This window comes from Podarcis melisellensis (genome assembly GCF_964234715.1).
Source record: "Podarcis melisellensis genome assembly, chromosome: 13".
Taxonomy (NCBI): domain Eukaryota; kingdom Metazoa; phylum Chordata; class Lepidosauria; order Squamata; family Lacertidae; genus Podarcis; species Podarcis melisellensis.
Genome location: NC_138545.1, coordinates 11,064,586 through 11,083,089, shown reverse-complemented (window position 1 = coordinate 11,083,089; position 18,504 = coordinate 11,064,586). Strand labels below are relative to the sequence as shown.

Here is an 18,504-nt window from a genome sequence, read left to right as displayed (position 1 = left end):
TACGTTCCCCTGCTATGGGGCAAAGAGATTAGTTCTACATATCCCACAATGCATTGTTGCAGTTTATCACTGCTTTCTGATCCTGCTCCTCTCTCTTCTTTACCAAATGGTTTATGCCATTCTAACTTTCTTAATACAGTGGTACCTCAGGTTAAGTACTTAATTCGTTCCGGAGGTCTGTACTTAACCTGAAACTGTTCTTAACCTGAAGCACCACTTTAGCTAATGGGGCCTCCCGCTGCTACCGTGCCGCCGGAGAATGATTTCTGTTCTCATCCTGAAGCAAAGTTCTTAACCTGAAGCACTATTTCTGGGTTAGCGGAGTCTGTAACCTGAAGTATATGTAACCTGAAGCGTATGTAACCCGAGGTACCACTGTACTGCAATTCCTTAAAAATTCCTGAGCCGTTAACAAATAAGAATATCGGACCAATAAAATAGATTTTCCTTTTGCCTGGCCTAGATATGCTTCAGATCATTGCTTTCCCCCAACCGACTGAATTTTGTTGTTGTTGGCTTTTGATCTGATTTCATCCTGATGTGAATTCTGACCCATTGTTCCATATTTATTAATAAATATTTCCCCATATTTATTTCTTAATGTCCTGATAGGCGCTGGGGATAGAACCTGGGACCTGCTGGTTGCCATTGAGTTACAACCAGGGCTTTTTTTTCAGTTGGAACGCCAAAAAAAAAAAAGCACTAGCTACAACCCTTCTTTGCAATGTGGGGCCTGCTGGAGGTTTTACTTTCTGGCCTTTTTGTGTCCTGATGCTGGCTTGCAGGGTGGGAAATGAAGTCATAGCCGATAGAGGAAGCTGTGACAGGGATTCCTTTTCTTTGCATGTTCGCTGCCCTACACAGATCTGCATTTGCAGGCCACTTCCCTGTTGAGGTTTGATCTCTGGTTCTTTAGAACAGCCTATTGTTAATTTTTTGGGAATAGGAAGAGAGGCTCAGCTGTGCAGGCAGCGACAGCTCCTCTGAACTCCTAAAAAAGAAAAAAGTAGACCCCATCTGCGCTATATGTTTAGCTCCTGGGAACACTGGTTTCCAAGCGTTGGTGGCATAGTGGTTAGTACAGCTGCTTTAAGAGTGCAGGTCAGCTCTGTGTCCAGGGCAGCTGTCTATCAGCTCCATCTGGTACGCAGGCTGAGACCCTACCTGCCCGCAGACTGCCTCGCCAGAGTGGTGCATGCTCTGGTTATCTCCCGCTTGGACTACTGCAATGCGCTCTACGTGGGGCTACCTTTGAAGGTGACCCGGAAACTACAACTAATCCAGAATATGGCAGCAAGACTGATGACTGGGAGTGGCCGCCGAGACCATATAACGTTGGTCCTGAAAGACCTACATTGATTCCCAGTACATTTCCAAGCACAATTCAAAGAGTTGATGCTGACCTTTGAAGCCCTAAATAGCCTCGGCCCAGTATACCTGAAGGAGCGTCTCCAGCCCCATCGTTCAGCCATCATTCACTGAGGTCCAGTTCCGAGGGCCTTCTGGCGGTTCCCTAACTGCGAGAAGTGAGGTTATAGGGAACCAGGCAGATGGCCTTCTCGGTAGTGGCACTTGCCCTGTGGAACGCCCTCCCATCAGATGTCAAGAAACCACTATCTGACTTTTAGAAGACATCTGAAGGCAGCCCTGTTTATGGAAGTTTTTAATGTTTGATGTTTTCTCATGTTTTTCATATTCTGCTGGGAGCTGCCCAGAGTGGCTGGGAAAACGCAGCCAGATGGGCGGGGTATAAATAATAAATTATTATTATTAGTGTCGTGCTAATATTATTATTATTATTAGTGTCGTGCTAATAATGCCAGGTTGCAGGTTTGAGCCCTGTATAGGACAGCTGCATATTCCTGCATAGTGGGGGTTGGACCAGATGATCTTCAGGGTCCCTTCCAATTCTACAATTCTATGAATGTTTTGGTTCAATGTGTCTTTAGGGTATACGGTTTTATTTACATTTATGCACCACCTGAGCATTGGGGTGGTGCTGTGGGTTAAACCACAGAGCCTAGGACTTGCAGATCAGAAGGTTGGCAGTTCGAATCCCTGCAACGGGGTGAGCTCCCATTGCTTGGTCCCTGCTCCTGCCAACCTAGCAGTTTGAAAGCACGTCAAAGTGTAAGTAGATAAATAGGTACCACTCCAGCAGGAAGGTAAACGGCGTTTCCGTGCGCTGCTCTGGTTTGCCAGAAGTGGCTTAGTCATGCTGGCCACATGACCCAGAAGCTGTACGCTGGCTCCCTCGGCCAATAAAGCAAGATGAGCGCCACAACCCCAGAGTCCGTCACGACTGGACCTAATGGTCAGGGGTCCCTTTACCCTTTTTGCCACCTGAGCATAGGATGGAGGGGTTCTTTGCAATTAACACAGAGCTTGCCGACCGCATAACTGGCACAAAGAACCCTTGTTATCTCAGTTCGTGGAAGAAGGTGCTGTTTGGTCTCCAGACTACTCCTCGGTCCCAAAAAACCTCATCCTCATGCTATGTCCTTGTATTTCATTACTCTTCCTATATTTAGTACTGTAGAAGTGTGGGTTTGTTTTAATACTTTTGTATCCCACCTTTCCGCCAGGGAGCTCAAGGTGGCATACATAATTCTCCTTCTCCCCATTTTATCCTCGAGACAACCATATGAGGTAGGTTAGGCGGAGAAAGGCAGAGATTGGTCAACAGTCATCTAGTGAGCTTCACAGCTTTGTGGAGATTTGAACCCTGGTCTCCCAGGCCCTAGCGTGACACTCTAACCACTGTGCCACACTAGCTTTGCCAGTTTGTTCCATCTTTGTTTTTCTCATGACATCAACTGACTCCTTCCCATTCTGACAACCAACTTTTGTTTCCTTGCTTTCCCCCCTCTTTTTCCTTTGCTTCTTGGAGCAAGCAAGGAGCCATGTGGCCAGTCAATGGCTCCCAACCACAAGAAAAACCAAGTGAAATGAATATCTCCAAAAGGGAGACTTTACAGCCTGCATCTTTGCATGATTCTTTTTGTAAGGAAACCCAGTTCTTTCCTTTCAATCGTTCAGAACCCTTTTTCATCTTTATTTCACCGATGGAGACTTGTTTGCTGCAACGTGAAACTGTGAGCAGAACCTTTTTCTATTTGCTGAGCTAAGTGTCTGTGGTGTATTCTAGCGCAAGTATTTTTCTGGGGAACGTTTGTTTAAAGGTGGATGAGGGCAGATGGAAATCTAACCCAAGTTTTAATGTGCTTGGAACGATCGCCATATTGCTATCTCTGCTATGAGAGAGTAATGAATCTCTCTTCCAAACCCCTCTCCCCAGCAGAGGCAAGCAGGCTTTCGTCTCACAAACGGCAACCGGAGGTCCACACAGCCAGAAAAGTACATCCTTCAAAATCAGCTTCTCCTTTTCGTGTACAGAAAAAGTAATCTCAAACCACAGCTTACAGCTACATCTGTGTTCGCTAAAACGAAAATTTCCACCAAACATCAGTCACATCTTGAACATCAAGGTGATATTTCAGTTCCCAAGACTCAAGTAACCCCTTCCCAAACTCAAACCCACCCAAAGCTGAAATAAAAATCCTGCAAGCAGTTTCTGAGTGAAATGCACCACAGTTAATTTGAAGCCACCAAATGAAAAGCTGCGTTCAAAATTATTTTGTAATCAACAACACAGCTCCAGTCTCAGCAGAGACAGTTCAACAAAGGACAGGCATGAAGCCCACATAGACAGTGTTAATAGTCCTCAATTCAGAAGCTGCAAAATAAGGAGGACCATTTTGCAATCGCATGCATACACTCATTTATCAATGTTCCTCTTAGCCAAAATTAACTAGGGCCAAGTGAGACAAAGGCAGGCAAATAAATGAACACATTCATCGATGCCCCTCATAGACGTGAATTAATCCCGGCCTTCACCTCTCATAATCTGATTTAATCAGCCGTCTTCAAAGGGTTCAAAGCACTTTTTCCCCTTAAGCACTGGTGTTCTGTTGCTTCGGATGGTGAGACAGGAAGGGAAGGAAGTGTGTGAATCAGAGCATCCTTGGTAACTACCGTGGCAGCAGATGCTCCAAAAGGCATGATTTTTCAGTGCACCTTAGGGGAAATTAAAACAACAGCACAACATCAACATAGAAAGATGATAAAGCCGTGATCTCGCGGGAGCCGCCAGGTGACTCGCGAGAGAGCATGGCTCCTAAAAAGGGGATGTCCCGCTTAAATCAGGACAGTTGAGGGATATGTGTATGGAGAACCTCTGGCCTGGGGGTCCAGTCTGGCCCTCCAGGTCTCTCTTTCTGGCCCTGGGAGGATCCCTTTAGGCCACACCCCTTTCACAGCCCTTCATTGTACCCTCCTTGAGGGTTTCTTGCCTGGCTAGAACATACGTTGCTTCTCTCACTTTGGCTTCTAGCCCTGTCTAGTGGAATGGATCCCTACAGAAGGTTAACTGGAGGCAATGTGGTCCTCAGGTGGGAAAGGGCTGCCCATACCTGCTGTAAGGACACTCAGTATTATTCCCCCCCCCCCCCCGCCACAATATTGCAGGTGTTAATTGCTTGGCATGAGAGAAAGCAGCCTGCTAGAGAGGCTACCTGGTGAGTGCCTGACCCAGGTGAGATTTAAACAAGGAACTGCCTGATCCCTGGATTTCTGTCTCCCTGATGCAGTGTGACAGTTCAGACCAGGCCGCCACTTTGCTGAAATTCCTGGAGGGGATCATATTTGCGCCACCTTGGGTCCCATGTTGGAAGGAAGTTAGGGTGTAATAAATGCATGAAAATAAATCCAAATCAAACAATAAATGAATGATAATGATAATAATAATATGCCCCCTATCTAACTGGGTTGCCCCAGCCACTCTGGGTGACTCCCAACACAACATTAAAAACACAATAAAACACCAAACGTTAAAAACTTTCCTAAACAGGGCTGCCTTCGGATGTCTTCTAAAAGTCAGATAGTTGTTTGTTTCCTTGACATCTGATGGGAGGGCGCCACTACCAAGAAGGCCCTTTGCCTTGTTTTCTGTAACTTCGCTCCTCGCAATGAGGGGACCGCCAGAAGGCCCTTGGCGCTGGACCTCAGTGTCCGGGCTGAACGATGGGGGTGAAGATGCTCGTTCAGGTATACAAGTGGTCTCTCCCCTTTTGCTCTAACACCCCAAGTCTCTTTGCCCACCCTGGCTTGCTTTTCAAGTCTTCTGTGAGGTGGAAAGTGAGGGATTAATTGCTGCCATGTTAGCTGGGTAGCCAGCAGCTTGCCCATCTCTCCATCCTTCTGTTGCCCAAAGTACCCTTTCTCCTCCTCCTCCTCCTCCTTGACCCGTTAATGAGCTTAGGCAGGCCAGGATTACCAAAGGGATTTTGTCCTTCCCTTCTGGGCAGCGTCTGCCTAACATGACTCACCAAGAAACCGAAATACAGAACCATCGAGAAGACAGCCTCTTAAGTGGCGCGGAAGGCGAAAGCGAACTGGGGCAAAAGCGTCGGAGGGATTGGATAGAGCTCAAAGCCCCATCTCCGTCTCGGCCTGTATAAGCGTGAGCTGGAATCTCATTAATTTCAATATCCGGAGAGGGAATTTAAAATCACAGCATGGTTTGGGGTGGGGAGCAGAGAGGAGAAGGTGACAGACAACAGAAGAAATTCTGCCATGGCAGGTTCATTCCTCTGCATCTTCAGGTTGGGCTGAAAGAGACGCTTGCCTGAAATCCTAGAGCAGGCACCCCCAAACTTGGCCCTCCAGATGTTTTGGGACTACAATTCCCATCATCCCAGACCACTGGTCCTGTTAGCTAGGGATGATGGGAGTTGTAGTCCGAAAACATCTGGAGGGCCGAGTTTGGGGATGCCTGTCCTAGAGAGATGCTTCTAAGCAGGGGCAGGTGGACTTCGACCTTGCAAGATCTTATTTGGGCTTATTTCCCCCGAAAACCCTGAGGCACATCAGCCACAACAAAGAGTGGCTGGGGCAACACAGTCAGAAGGGTGGGGTATAAATAGTAAATATATCATCATCATCATCATTATAGAATAGGACATCTCTATTTTCATCGGAGAAGTGCTGGAGCGTATGTCTGCCTGTCTGTTTAACTAAGGGTACATTCAGATGTGGGAATATTGGGTTAGTTTAGCTAATTATACTGCTTCCACCCAGATTTCTAATGTTCCTTCCACACTGCAGGATGTGTTGTGTTACGTAATTGTGGCTTTTTGACAGGTATAGCAGCGCATTATGCTAAATTTCTTTCACACCAGTAGGTGTGGGGGTGGTGTAACAACAATAAAGGCTATTGGACGATGTCACTGCTCACCTACGCTTTTCACACATGCGTGTTTCTGTTCCGTCACGGTTCCCTCATGAAAATGGCAGGGAAAAAGTGTTGGCCCAAATACTGCCCCAAATTTTGTCACTTCATTCCTACGATTTTTTCCCAATTGAGGGGGCTGCAAATAGATTTTTTCCTGGAATCAGATAACACAGAACTGAATGCTAAATGCAATATTCTCTTAGTTTTTCTGGAATGGACTTTGACATGAAGTGAAAGCTCCATATAATGTGGAAATTAAGCAGCAGGGAAGCGTCAGGGAATTGGAATACAGTGGTACCTCGGGTTAAGTACTTAATTCGTTCCGGAGGTCGATTCTTAACCTGAAACTGTTCTTAACCTGAAGCACTACTTTTGCTAATGGGGCCTCCTGCTGCTACCACACCGCCGGAGCCCGATTTCTGTTCTTATCCTGAAGCAAAGTTATTAACCTGAAGCACTATTTCTGGGTTAGCGGAGTGTGTAACCTGAAGCGTATGTAACCTGAAGCGTATGTAACCCGAGGTACCACTGTACTGTAAACTGCCATGTGAAAGCAGACTACCTCAGGCTCATTAATTTCAGCTCACCTTCTCTGAATAGGGCAGAATTAGAGTCACCCTCCATCTTTTTCTTCCCCTCAGAAACTGTTATCAGCCATTTATTGTCTACCTTTGCAAATCTCCCATAAACAATGTAAATGTCTTTTGAGTTGTTCACAGCCTGCCATCAGCAATGCAAATGTTTCGTGTTATAACAAAGTGTGCGTGCACTTCTTGTGTGAAAATTTGCCCCCTTTCCATTCTTCCAGAGTCCTTCAAAAGTTTTGCATAGTCCAATGTGCCAGCCTAAATTTGCCCAACAAAAAGGATCATTTACCTAATTCCAGACAAGAAGCTATGCTAGCCTGTTGCATCAAAACAGCAGAGCCTTGTATCACCTGAGAGACTCACAGTGCAATCCTATACACCAGAGTTACAGCCACAATGTGTGTTTAAAGCACTCTATTGCCTCTTTAAACAGTGATGGCTTCCCCCAAAAGAATTCTGGGAGCTGTAGCTTGAGAGTAGTTGGGAGACACCAATTCTTCTCACAGAGCTACAATTCCCAGAGTTCACTGGGAATTGAGATTGATACCACTCTATTCTACCTTGGTCAGACCACTACTGGAATACTATGTCCAGTTCTGGGTGCCAAAATTTAAGAAGGATATTGACAAGCTGGAACTGTGCAGAGGAGGGCGAACAAGATGATCAAGGGCCTGGAAACCAAGCCTTATGAGGAGCGGTTGAGGGAGTTGGGTATGTTTAGCCTGGAGAAGAGGAGACCGAGAGGAGATATGATAGCCATCTTCCAATATCATAAAGGCTGTCACATGGAAGATGGAGCAAGCTTGTTTTCTCCTGCCAATGGCTTCAGGTTACAAGAAAGGAGTTTACAACTCAACATCAGAAATTTCTGACAGTAAGAGCTGTTTGACAGTGGAACAGACTCCCTCGGTAGGAGGTGAACTCCCTTTCCTCGGCAGATTTTTAGCAGAGGCTGGATGACCATCCTGTCCTGGATGCTTTCGTTGAGATTCCTGCAGTACAAGGGGCTGGGCTGGTCCCTTCCAACTCTACGATTCTATTATTGTGAAACTATTCTGGGAAGCATCTGTGAGTCGGGAGACGTGGGGGACGTTCAACGCTATTTGTTACGATGCCCTTTATATACACCCCCTAGACAACAATTCCTCGATTCCATCCGTTGCTCTCTTTCCAACCAAACTCCTCTTGAGCAAATCTCTATTTCACTGGCTGGCAATAATGCATTTATTACTGCACAGGCTGCAAAATTTGCCTTGGCTGCAAGTACTGTCAAGTTGAGAGCTAGGCACCAAGACAAGTATCATAAGGGGGAGCGTGAGATGTGGAGTGCTTAACTTATGCAACAAGGATCTTTGCATTTTTGTATGTTTGCTTTGCTGCTGTTGTTGTTCAGTTTTAAATCAATTATTTGTATCTAACGCATTGTGACCAATTGTGACGGCTTATAGGGTAAAGGTAAAGGGACTCCTGACCATTAGGTCCAGTCGTGACCGACTCTGGGGTTGCGGCGCTCATCTCGCTTTATTGGCCAAGGGAGCTGGCATACAGCTTCCGGATCATGTGGCCAGCATGACTAAGCTGCTTCTGGCAAACCAGAGCAGTGCACGGAAATGCCGTTTACCTTCCCGCTGGAGCGGTACCTATTTATCTACTTGCACTTTGACAGGCTTTCAAACTGCTAGGTTGGCGGAAGAGGGACTGAGCAACGGGAGCTCACCCCGTCGCGGGAATTTGAACTGCTAACCTTCTGATCGGCAAGTCCTAGGCTCTGTGGTTTAACCCACAGCGCCACCCGCATAACTTTTGACAGCTTATAGCTTTTAGCAATAAAGATTCATTCATTCATTCATTCATTCACTATTCTGGGAGTTGTAGCTCCAGCTTACAGCTACATCTTATAGGGAAAAGGCCATTGATCAGTGGCAGAGCATGCAGAAGAAATCCAAGTTTTATCCCTGGCATATCCAGGTAGATTTGAGAGAGATCCTTCCCTGAAACCTGAGAAATGGACTGTTGATCTGACTTGGTGTGAGATAGCCTTGGGCTCCCTGAATTTGCCAATCCTCTTCTAAAGCCATCCAAGTAGGAGGCCATCGCTGTTTCCTGCAGCAACGAGTTCCACAGTTCCACCATGCACTTTTACAGCTCCTCCAGACAGTAGCAATGTGGTAGCCTTGAGAAAGTGGAGCAGAACAACTAAAAAAAGAAATCGGAATAAATCAAACCACTGATGCACTGTTGTTCCGTCAAAAACATGTTGCAGAAGACACCGGCGATAAAGCGCCAGTGTGGTGTGCCTGTAAAGATGGGAACTGAAAACAAAACAGCCTGGACTGTGCTCTTTCTGACAGATGGCAAGAGGTTTTAGTGGGAGGGGAGAGAAAATCCGCAGTTGCTCTTGCAGGACTGTGTGGGTGGCGGGATCAAGTGTTTCTCCAGGCCGTGGCAGCTGGGCAGGGAGGGGGGAGATGGAAGAGGCCGGATCAAGAAACAGAGTGCAGTTATTTCCGCTGCAAGCGAGCGGCTGCAGAGGCAGCTTCAAAAGCATCTGGAGGCGGGAGAGGCCTTGATCTTCAACAAAGTCTCAAAGGATGCTTCGAAGATCGCCATTTTGGGGAAAGGATTCAGCCACACACTGGCCAATTTGGGCTGTGCAATTAAAGTTGATTGGGAACTCTAGTGCAGCAAACCTGCCTTCCAAAAGAAAAGGAAAATATGGACCTTTTTTTGCAACGGATGGGGAAAACGTACCTGAAAGCATGGGAGAACAGTGCTTAGCCTTAGGGAAGGCTGCATAGCTCAGTGGCAGAGCATCCGCAAGGTCCCGGGTTCAATCCCCGGCATCTCCAGGTAGGATTGGGAATGCCCCATGTCTGAAATCCCTGGAGAGCTGCTGCCAGTCAGTGTAGGTAGTACTGAGTTGGATAGACCCAACTGGCTGATTTGTTTGTTATGGGGCAGCTACCTTAAACACAGCAGACTGAAACCACACTACAGTGATACAGCACCAGCAGGTGCCGTGGCAATCAGAAGAATCAATAAAAATAGGCACACATGGCTGATAAGGAAATGTTTGCATTGTGTGGTTAACAAGGAAGGTCTCAGGCATGTCCTTTTCTACAGCAGGGATCATATAATACACTCTAAGTTAACTTAAGATAATAGAATCACAGAGTTGGAAGGATAATCTAGTGCAGAGCTTTTCACCCTTTTTGAGTCCACGGTTCCCTTGACCAACAACATTCTTTCTGCGGCACCCTCAGGAGGCCAGCTGTGCCACCCCTCGCCTGCAGAACTGGCAGCTTCTTGCCCCTTTCTGAACACCCTGCCTTGTGGAGTTTCCCCCCAGCCTCCTCTCCTCTCCCCTCTCCTTGGGAGTCCTCCGGACAGCCGCTGCCCCTGATCTCTGAGCTGTACCCCCCCCTCTTGCCCCAAAGAGAGGTGCCTCCTCACATTGCCCCACAGGGGCCTGGGAAGAGGATATTCCCCACCTTAGTGGCCCAACAGAGACTGGCCAAAGGTGAATGTGAGGCCAGCACTTTACCTTGGGAGGCGGCAGGGTCAAAAGCGGGCACTCAATTTCCAGGCAGGCCTTGCACACAGCAAGCACAAGAAAGGACAAGAAGGTACCCACTTGCCCGCCTCTCGCTGTTCTCCTTTCCCAACAGCAAGGACTGGCAGACTGGCTGGCTGGGCTCCCTCGCCCGCTTGCTTGCTTACTCACTCTGAGGCCACCTCAGCTCCTGGCAACCAGCACCCCCTGGCCAGCCCCAGAGGCACCATTCGCCTTTGAAGCTTGTAGCCAGGGCTGCTGTAACAAACAGCTGTGCAAGCCTTTGGGAGGCAGAGACATGAGAGGGCATCAGGGGAGGGAAGAAAGGAAAGAGAGACAGAGGCCAGTGTTGCCCGCGGCACCCCTGGCCATCGTTCAAGGCACCTCAGGGTGCCACGGCACACTGGTTGAAAACCACTGATTTAGTCCATCCTAATGCAATGCAGGAATCTTTTGACCAAAGCAGGGCTTGATCTCACAATTCTAGCAACCCAAGGTATGTGCTGGGGTTCTTGAAACCTTTCACCACTTGGAAACTGGGGTGTGCCTAAGAAAGCCGCCATGTTCCTTCCAAAGCTCTCTTCCTAAGACCCATCTTTGTTATTTCAGTTTTGTTCCAGGCCTCCTTGCCAGTCATGTCGCTGCTTGTGTTGGACGAAACAGCAGGCGATCTGCCAGTGCAAGACACCAACCAGAAGCCCTCCGTGATAGCGGCTATACAAGGTCAAAATTTTGGTGGGGAAGAGTGTTTTTTTAGGGCATCTGCTACAATAGTTGTGTTGCTGGCTCATAAACAGAGCTGCGAATGGAATTCAGATTCCGTGTCAAGAAAAGTTTAATTCTGCAACCGGAATAAATTATGTAAATCTGCATCGATTTGATCATTTTGGGTTGTTATTACCACAGTCATGCAAAGGGGTAAACTGTGCAGGAAATTTCACCATTTCTTGACCCATTTCTTGACTGCCGGAGCGGTACCTATTTATCTACTTGCACTTTGACGTGCTTTTGAACTGCTAGGTTGGCAGCAGCAGGCACCAAGCAACAGGAGCTCACCCCATCGTGGGGATTTGAACCGCCGACCTTCTGATCGGCAAGCCCTAGTCTCTGTGATTTTAACCCACAGCACACCTGCGTCCCTTTCCCTACAGGGTACCCTTATGCAAAAAGAGGGTTGGTAAATAAAGACAAACCCACTTCCTTTTGAGGCATGCCAAGAAGTATAGTGGGGGGGGGGATAGTCTACCATGCCAGTGGCAGCGCAATACTTTCCTTGCCGTGGCTGCTGGCAACCCACATTACGACACTGTGCCCGCCACCCCCATCTCTGAGCTGTGCGAGATTCCAGAGGTTCCATTCGCTCACCCAGGGTTTGTGTTTCCTCCTGAGAATATGAGGCACAGCAGACCCTGTGGTGTCTTTAGAATATATGGTTTATTTACACGTAGGTGCAACCTGAGTCTATGTTGTACAGGATCACAGCATCAGCACTCCCAAAAAAGATGTTGCTTTCCCCATAGCCCCAGAAGCATTGGATTCCAGCAGAAATCAGACATGGTTCTCTTGCCTCCACCTTCTAGCTCACGTAACTCAAAACTCCTTTGTTTTTCTAACTATCAGCAAGTTGAGGGAGAGAGGCTCCCACCCATTTGTCATCTGGTACAGAGTCGCTTCCTTTGTTATCTTAACAAACCCTATGTAGGTCATTACCTCACCAGGAAGCTAGCCTGGCTATTCCAGGAATTTGAAACCTTGCTTAGATTTCAACATTTGTTGGATCCAGGAATTTGAAGGAGGCTCCCGCATATATCCTACCTGCCTCAAACTCTTAATACTATGTTGTTATGCAGTGGGTTTGTCTGTGCAATTCTTCTTTCCTCAGTTTCCCACTCTCCATGCATAAACCCATGTTCTTTATGCAAGATAAAGATATGAATAATTCTACTCTGTATTGTTTTTAATATTTGGTTGGAAGCTGCCCAAAGTGGCTGGGGAAACCCAGCCAGATGGGCGTGGTATAAATAATAAATTATTATTAAATTATTATATTATTATCTCCATCTCCAAACCCCCTTTCCTCCAGATGTGTCATCTTCTGCTGTCCTCCCTGCCAAATCCCAAGGGTTGAAAACATGGATGAAAGGTAGGCGAGGTCATGAAATTCACTGTCTTTATGCGTCGTATCAAACTTTTCACATAACCACTCCCTCTAATAGCAAACCCCAGTGGTGCGTGCCAAGAAAAATTGGGATGAAGCAGGACTACTGAGAAACAAGATGGAAGTATCCACCCGACTGGGGAACTTTGAGGTTTCTAGAGGTACATATTAACTAGGGTTGCCATATCTCAAAAAGTGAAAATCCGGACAACAACGTTGTTGAAGCCTTTTTTTGGCATGTTTTTGAACTATTTTTTAAAGAAGGTCACCCAAAACAACTCTGCCAACATGGGTTGCCATAAGCCCAGATTTTCCAGGACATTTTCCCGATTTCGGCCCGGACACTGCTTCCTACAGCGGTACTCAGGGTATGTTCAGGATATTCTGGACATATGGCAACCCAATATTAACCCTCCCCCAACTGTCCAATGAGAATTAAGCATGGTCAGCTGAGCACAGGATGTTGAGTGTGTTGGAAAAGGAAAAGGGGAAACTGAGGTAACGATGCCCTACTTCAGCTCTTTATCGCTTAGAATATCATTGAGGAGAACATGGTTGCCCAACAAGAACCTTGTATCCTTATACATAATAATTCCCATTATGAAGAGGGCTAGCATTATGTAGTAAGAGTGTTGGGCTAGGACTAGGGAGACCTAAGTTCAAATCCTCCCACAACCATGAAACTCACTGTGGTCTTAGGGCAATCACTCTACCTGGAGCCCTGGACTCTGCAAGGTGGAGTGCCTGGCATAGTACAACTAGAGGGTGAAACTTAATTTTTGCAAATGCATTAAAAACCATTAGCTTACAGCCATGTTTGACCTCCACCCGATACATGGTGCTATCTTCCCAAGCTAGTTAACATTTGTAGAATCACCTCCAAAGGCCTGAAGACTGTCATGAATGATGAAATCACGAAATCTACAAGATTTCTGTATGGGTAGAAACTTCTTCCTTTGTTAACAGACCACATAGCGGATGATGTTCTTCCCAATTCTTTTGCTGCTCCCCAGCATCAGGTTCCCTGGCAAGGACTCGGCGCCAGATAAACCGAGTGAACCGCACAGAGCTAGAGGACGGGTTCTTGCGACTTCACGATGAAAATCTCCTGCTCAAAGAGTTTGCCCGGAAGCAAGAGGACAGGATCAAAAGGTATCGGGAGTGACAGCAATTAATTAAATTGTCGTCCGTTGTCAGAGTATATTATTGTGTGTTGTCCATTACTCACAATCAACTGGCTGATTGTTCAGTTAATAGGTGTTTTAAATCTAATGTCTTGCAGAAATGACTATAGTAAGCTAGAGTTCACATCTAAGACCAGCTTCAATGTGCCAAACAATAATAAAGAGCATGTTGCTGAGTCTACATAGGTCCCTCACCACTGAGCAATCCCAGCCTGTCATCATAGTTCAGAGTAGTCTATCATCTCCGTAAACCACATCCCTCTCTCCTCTCCCACTTCCCGACCACCCTAATCTGGGTGGTGGCAGCTGGGTTTTGTGTTATATGTCTAGTTCGGTCAATAGAACTGGAAGTGTTGCATTAATTAAGATCAATTGAGCCGATGCTTTCCTTTGTTCCACCAATGCCTCTGTTCAGTGAAGACTAATGCTACATTCTGCCACCAGGTGTCGCTGTCATGCTAATTGTGTTCTCTGTGTGCATGCTGAAGCCAAGAGCACCATGGTGGCCTCTAGTGGCAGAATGCAAGCATTGCAACACTGCAAATTAAAAAAACAACAGCACGGAAGGAAGGGGCTTCAGTCTAATGAGCATTTAAACTAGCCGTCACACAAGTCTTTGCGATAACAGAAAACACGTATACAGATTGCACCATCAACACACCGTCTCACATCAGCCATATTTTCCCAAGTCTGCTAATAATAATAATAATTAATAATAATTTCCCCAGCCACTCTAGGCGGCTTCCAGCAAAATATTAAAATACAGTAATGCATCAAACATCAAAAGCTTCCCTAAACAGGGCTGCCTTCAGATGTATAATAATAATAATAATAATAATAATAATAATAATAATAATAATAATAATAATAAAATTTATTTATATCCCGCCCTCCCCAGCCGAAGCCGGGCTCAGGGCGGCTAACAACACTAAAATAGTACAACTTCTTAAAGTCTGGTAGTTGTTGTTTTCTTTGACATCTGGTAGGAGGGTGTTCCACAGGGCAGGTGCCACTACCGAGAAGGCCCTCTACCTGGTTCCCTGTAACTTGGCTATATCTGGTTCCTTCTATCTTTCTTTCTATGACCCCTCCCTGAATCTTTTCCAACATGATTTGGCCTTCTTAAATGGTGCCCAGAACTTGAATCTCAGACATGGTCCTACGAACACCAATTACAGAGGATGTATTATTTCTTGAGAATGCCAAAACTGGATCTTTTCCTCCCTTTGCTCCATCAGGATGGGCACTAAACTATCAAGGCTCAGCCACGAGCGAATGCAAGTTGACGGGAGACCCGGGAGCTGGATCCGAAGCTCTGGAAGAAACCTGGACCTGGAGGAGGACCTGGAAGGGACTCGGGAGAGGGTTCGGGAACTGGAGAGACGAAATGAGGGTCTAAGGAACCGCCTGCTCTTCTATAAGCAGCAGCTCCAGCTGCAGAGTTTGGGTCGATACGGGCCTTATGGCTATGTCTCTCCCAGGGTAGATACAGGACTTCGGCGGGCACACACAGCCGCTGGGCGAGTGCCTGAGAAAGTACGCAAAGGTAAAAAGAACTTGTGGGGGGGTATTGTGTTCATCGGCAGGGAGGTTCTGGGCTGAGCAATGGTTTTGCAATGCTAAAGGACGCATAATGAGTGTCAGGGACTGGCAGGATGCTGACGGGTGGGCAACAGTTGCACTAATGTACAGAGTATGGGAAAGAAGTAAGACGAATTGAGTACAGGACAGCAAATAGGACCTGGCAGGTGTTACTAAAACTTAGTAGGATGATGCAGAAATCCCAGCAAAAGAAGAATGGATACAAAAACTTATGGGATACGCAGAAATGGCATAACATACTGGAAAAATAAGAAATCAAGATAGCAAACTTTTTATAAAAGAATGGAAATGGTTTGTTGAATATTTACAAATAAAACAGATTTACAAATAAATTGTAAACAGACATTGGCTAGATTATTGTAATAACCTGCAGTTTTATAAGAGTATATATTAAAAGTAGATGAATAAATGAGCAAATTAAGTTAATTTGGATATGCAGAAAATATTTAAGGAACTGCAGAAAGAGGAAGGAAGCCAAGTTTTGAAATGTTAAAATGCTTATAAAATTACTGAAATGTATAAAATTGAAAATTTTATACATAAAATATTTTTTTTAAAAGTAATAATAATAAAAGAAACTTAGTGGGGTGATACTCATGACTGAAATGTAGGAATTGAGAGGTATAACCTGTTCAAAAGGAATAAACGAAACAGAAAGGGAGGAGGAGTGGCATTATAATGTAAAGGATGTGTACACTTGTGAAGACCCAGAGCATGGAAGGCAGGTTGAGAATTTGTGGTTAAATTTGGAGGAGAAGGAAACAACAGTGACTTTGTTGTAGATATCTGCTAAGGACCTCTAAGCCAGGCTGAAGATTTGGATGATGCCTTCTTGAGCAGATGAGCAAACATTCAAAATGGAGAGATGTAGTAGTCATGGGAGACTTCAAAGACCCCAGTACCTCTTGCAACTCAAATTAGGCTAAGAATGCCAGGTCTAGCAACTTCTACCACATGTGGTGGACCTATGGTAGAGTGAAGGGCTTCTGGGAATTAATTTATAATGAACTTTAAAAAATATTTAAGTACACTTTTCCAAAAAAAACCGAAGCCTTTCTACTGGGATTGACAGGGAAGGAAATTAAAAAGAAAGATAAAAATCTATTTCTGTACGCCACGATGGCTGCAAGAACTATCTTGGCTCAGAATTGGAAAACAGATGTAATACCTACCATTATGGAATGGCAGGTTAAAATGATGAATTACGCACAACTGGCCAGAGTATCAGGAAAACTACGAGATCAGGACAAACAGAAGTTTCAAGAAAGCTGGAGTATATATTTGGTGTACATAAGAGACGATTGTAAAACCTTAAAGACACTGGCAGGGTTAGAATGACTCTAACAGCGTATGGTTAAAAAATAAAGTTAAATATACAGAATACGCGATGTTAGAAAATATATGATACTTACCGAAGGGGTGGAGGGAAGTCCGAAGCTCAGCAGAGCTAAAGATAAATATGTGATTTATTTGTATAATGAATGTATGTTTCATGAAAAAAAATGGGGGGGGGGAGACAAAAGAATGCTACGTCTAACAAATTCCTCAATTCCCTCGCTGACAATTTCATTTCCCAGAAGGGTGGAAGAAGCAACAAGCGACTAGCAGGCTGTTGACTGGGGTGCAGTGGGGATGGGGGGACTCAGGAGAGGGGGGCAGTGAATTGTGGGAAACCGTATGAGCCAGGAGACAAGAGTCGGAGGCAGGGGAAGCTTCACAGCTGGAGTTGGGGCGCAGGATGGATCAGAGGAGGCAGTTCAAGCAAGTGGAGGGCCAGGTGCTTCCCCACCCTCTTCCCCACCAATGTCTCCCAGAACCAGGAGGGAGCTGAAGAGAGAAGAGCAGAGGCAGCTTTCACATGGGCACAGTCTCCAGCTGTGTGCGTGCAGCCCATAAACCGAGGGAGAGGGAGTGAGCCCCTGTTGCTACCACAGAGCACAGACCTGGGAATAGTTGCCTAGATGCTAGAGTGGTGTGCATAGTTATTCAGAGCCATAGAAACAACTGTAAGTGTCTGCTTTTAACAATAAAGAGTTAACTATCTTCCATGTGCATTGCTTTGACCCATGACAGTAGACTTCATTGAAGCTAATCGCACTGGCTTTTCGTGGCCCCTACTGGTTTTTCTCTATAGAATGTGTGATTCAACAGGGCATGGGCTGAGGCGCATGATGTGTTGCTCGTAATTATTTATATTGTTTGGCCCAGCAGGAATGCGGGTTCAAGGGCCGGCGGTCAGACCAACCCACACAGCTCCTGCCCGCTATGGCGATCACACTCTGGAGGGATCTCGAGTTGAGACGGAGAGACTGTGAGTCTTGCCTGCCCATCCTACCCTCAACCGCTTGGCTACTGCAATTCTTTTCTTTTGAAATAATATTTATTTGGTTTAACAAGTATAAAATTATAACAATACAATCATAAAGGTAAAGGGACCCTGACCATTAGGTCCAGTCGTGACCGACTCTGGGGTTGCGGTGCTCATCTCGCTTTCTTGGCCGAGGGAGCCAGCGTACAGCTTCTGGGTCATGTGGCCAGCATGACGAAGCCGCTTCTGGCGAACCAGAGCAGCGCACGGAAACACCGTTTACCTTCCCACTGGAGTGGTACCTATTTATCTACTTGCACTTTGACGTGCTTTCGAACTGCTAGGTTGGCAGGAGCAGGGACCGAGCAACAGGAGCTCACCCCATCGCGGGTTTTCGAACTGCCAACCTTCTGTTCGGCAAGCCCTAGGCTCTGTGGTTTAACCCACAGCGCCACCTGCGTCCCTAATACAATCATACACATCCACATTTACAGATTCCTCCGAATCTCTGGACTTCCCATCTCCCCTCCATGGTTCCTATTCTTAAACCTTTTCTCCTGCATCTTTTCCATGTTTTATATAACTCCATTGTCTCCATAGTACTTGCTACATTACAAGTGTTACTGTAATCCTGCTAGTGTTTTCATCTGTTTACAGTATGTCACTGTTTTATATATATGTCATTATATTGTAATTCACTTTGAGATGGGAGTAAAGGTAAAGGTACCCCTGCCCGTATGGGCCAGTCGTGTCCGACTCTAGGGTTGTGCGCCCATCTCACTTAAGAGGCCGGGGGGGGGGGCAGCGCTGTCCGAAGACA

At 46.1% G+C, this 18,504-nt stretch overlaps 1 protein-coding gene across 1 annotated transcript in view; it reads left to right on the top strand.

Moving 5' to 3' along the window:
• The first annotated feature begins 5,437 nt into the window (after positions 1–5,437).
• The window catches only part of RPGRIP1 (RPGR interacting protein 1), a 44,165-nt gene continuing 31,098 nt past the window's right edge, over positions 5,438–18,504 (top strand). Inside the window, exons 1-6 of the mRNA XM_081885223.1 lie at positions 5,438–5,521; positions 11,042–11,155; positions 12,516–12,575; positions 13,604–13,742; positions 15,013–15,320; positions 17,585–17,687. Of these exons, the coding sequence (XP_081741349.1) occupies positions 11,068–11,155; positions 12,516–12,575; positions 13,604–13,742; positions 15,013–15,320; positions 17,585–17,687 (698 nt within the window). The 5' untranslated portion in view covers positions 5,438–5,521; positions 11,042–11,067. The remainder of the gene's footprint in view (positions 5,522–11,041; positions 11,156–12,515; positions 12,576–13,603; positions 13,743–15,012; positions 15,321–17,584; positions 17,688–18,504) is intronic.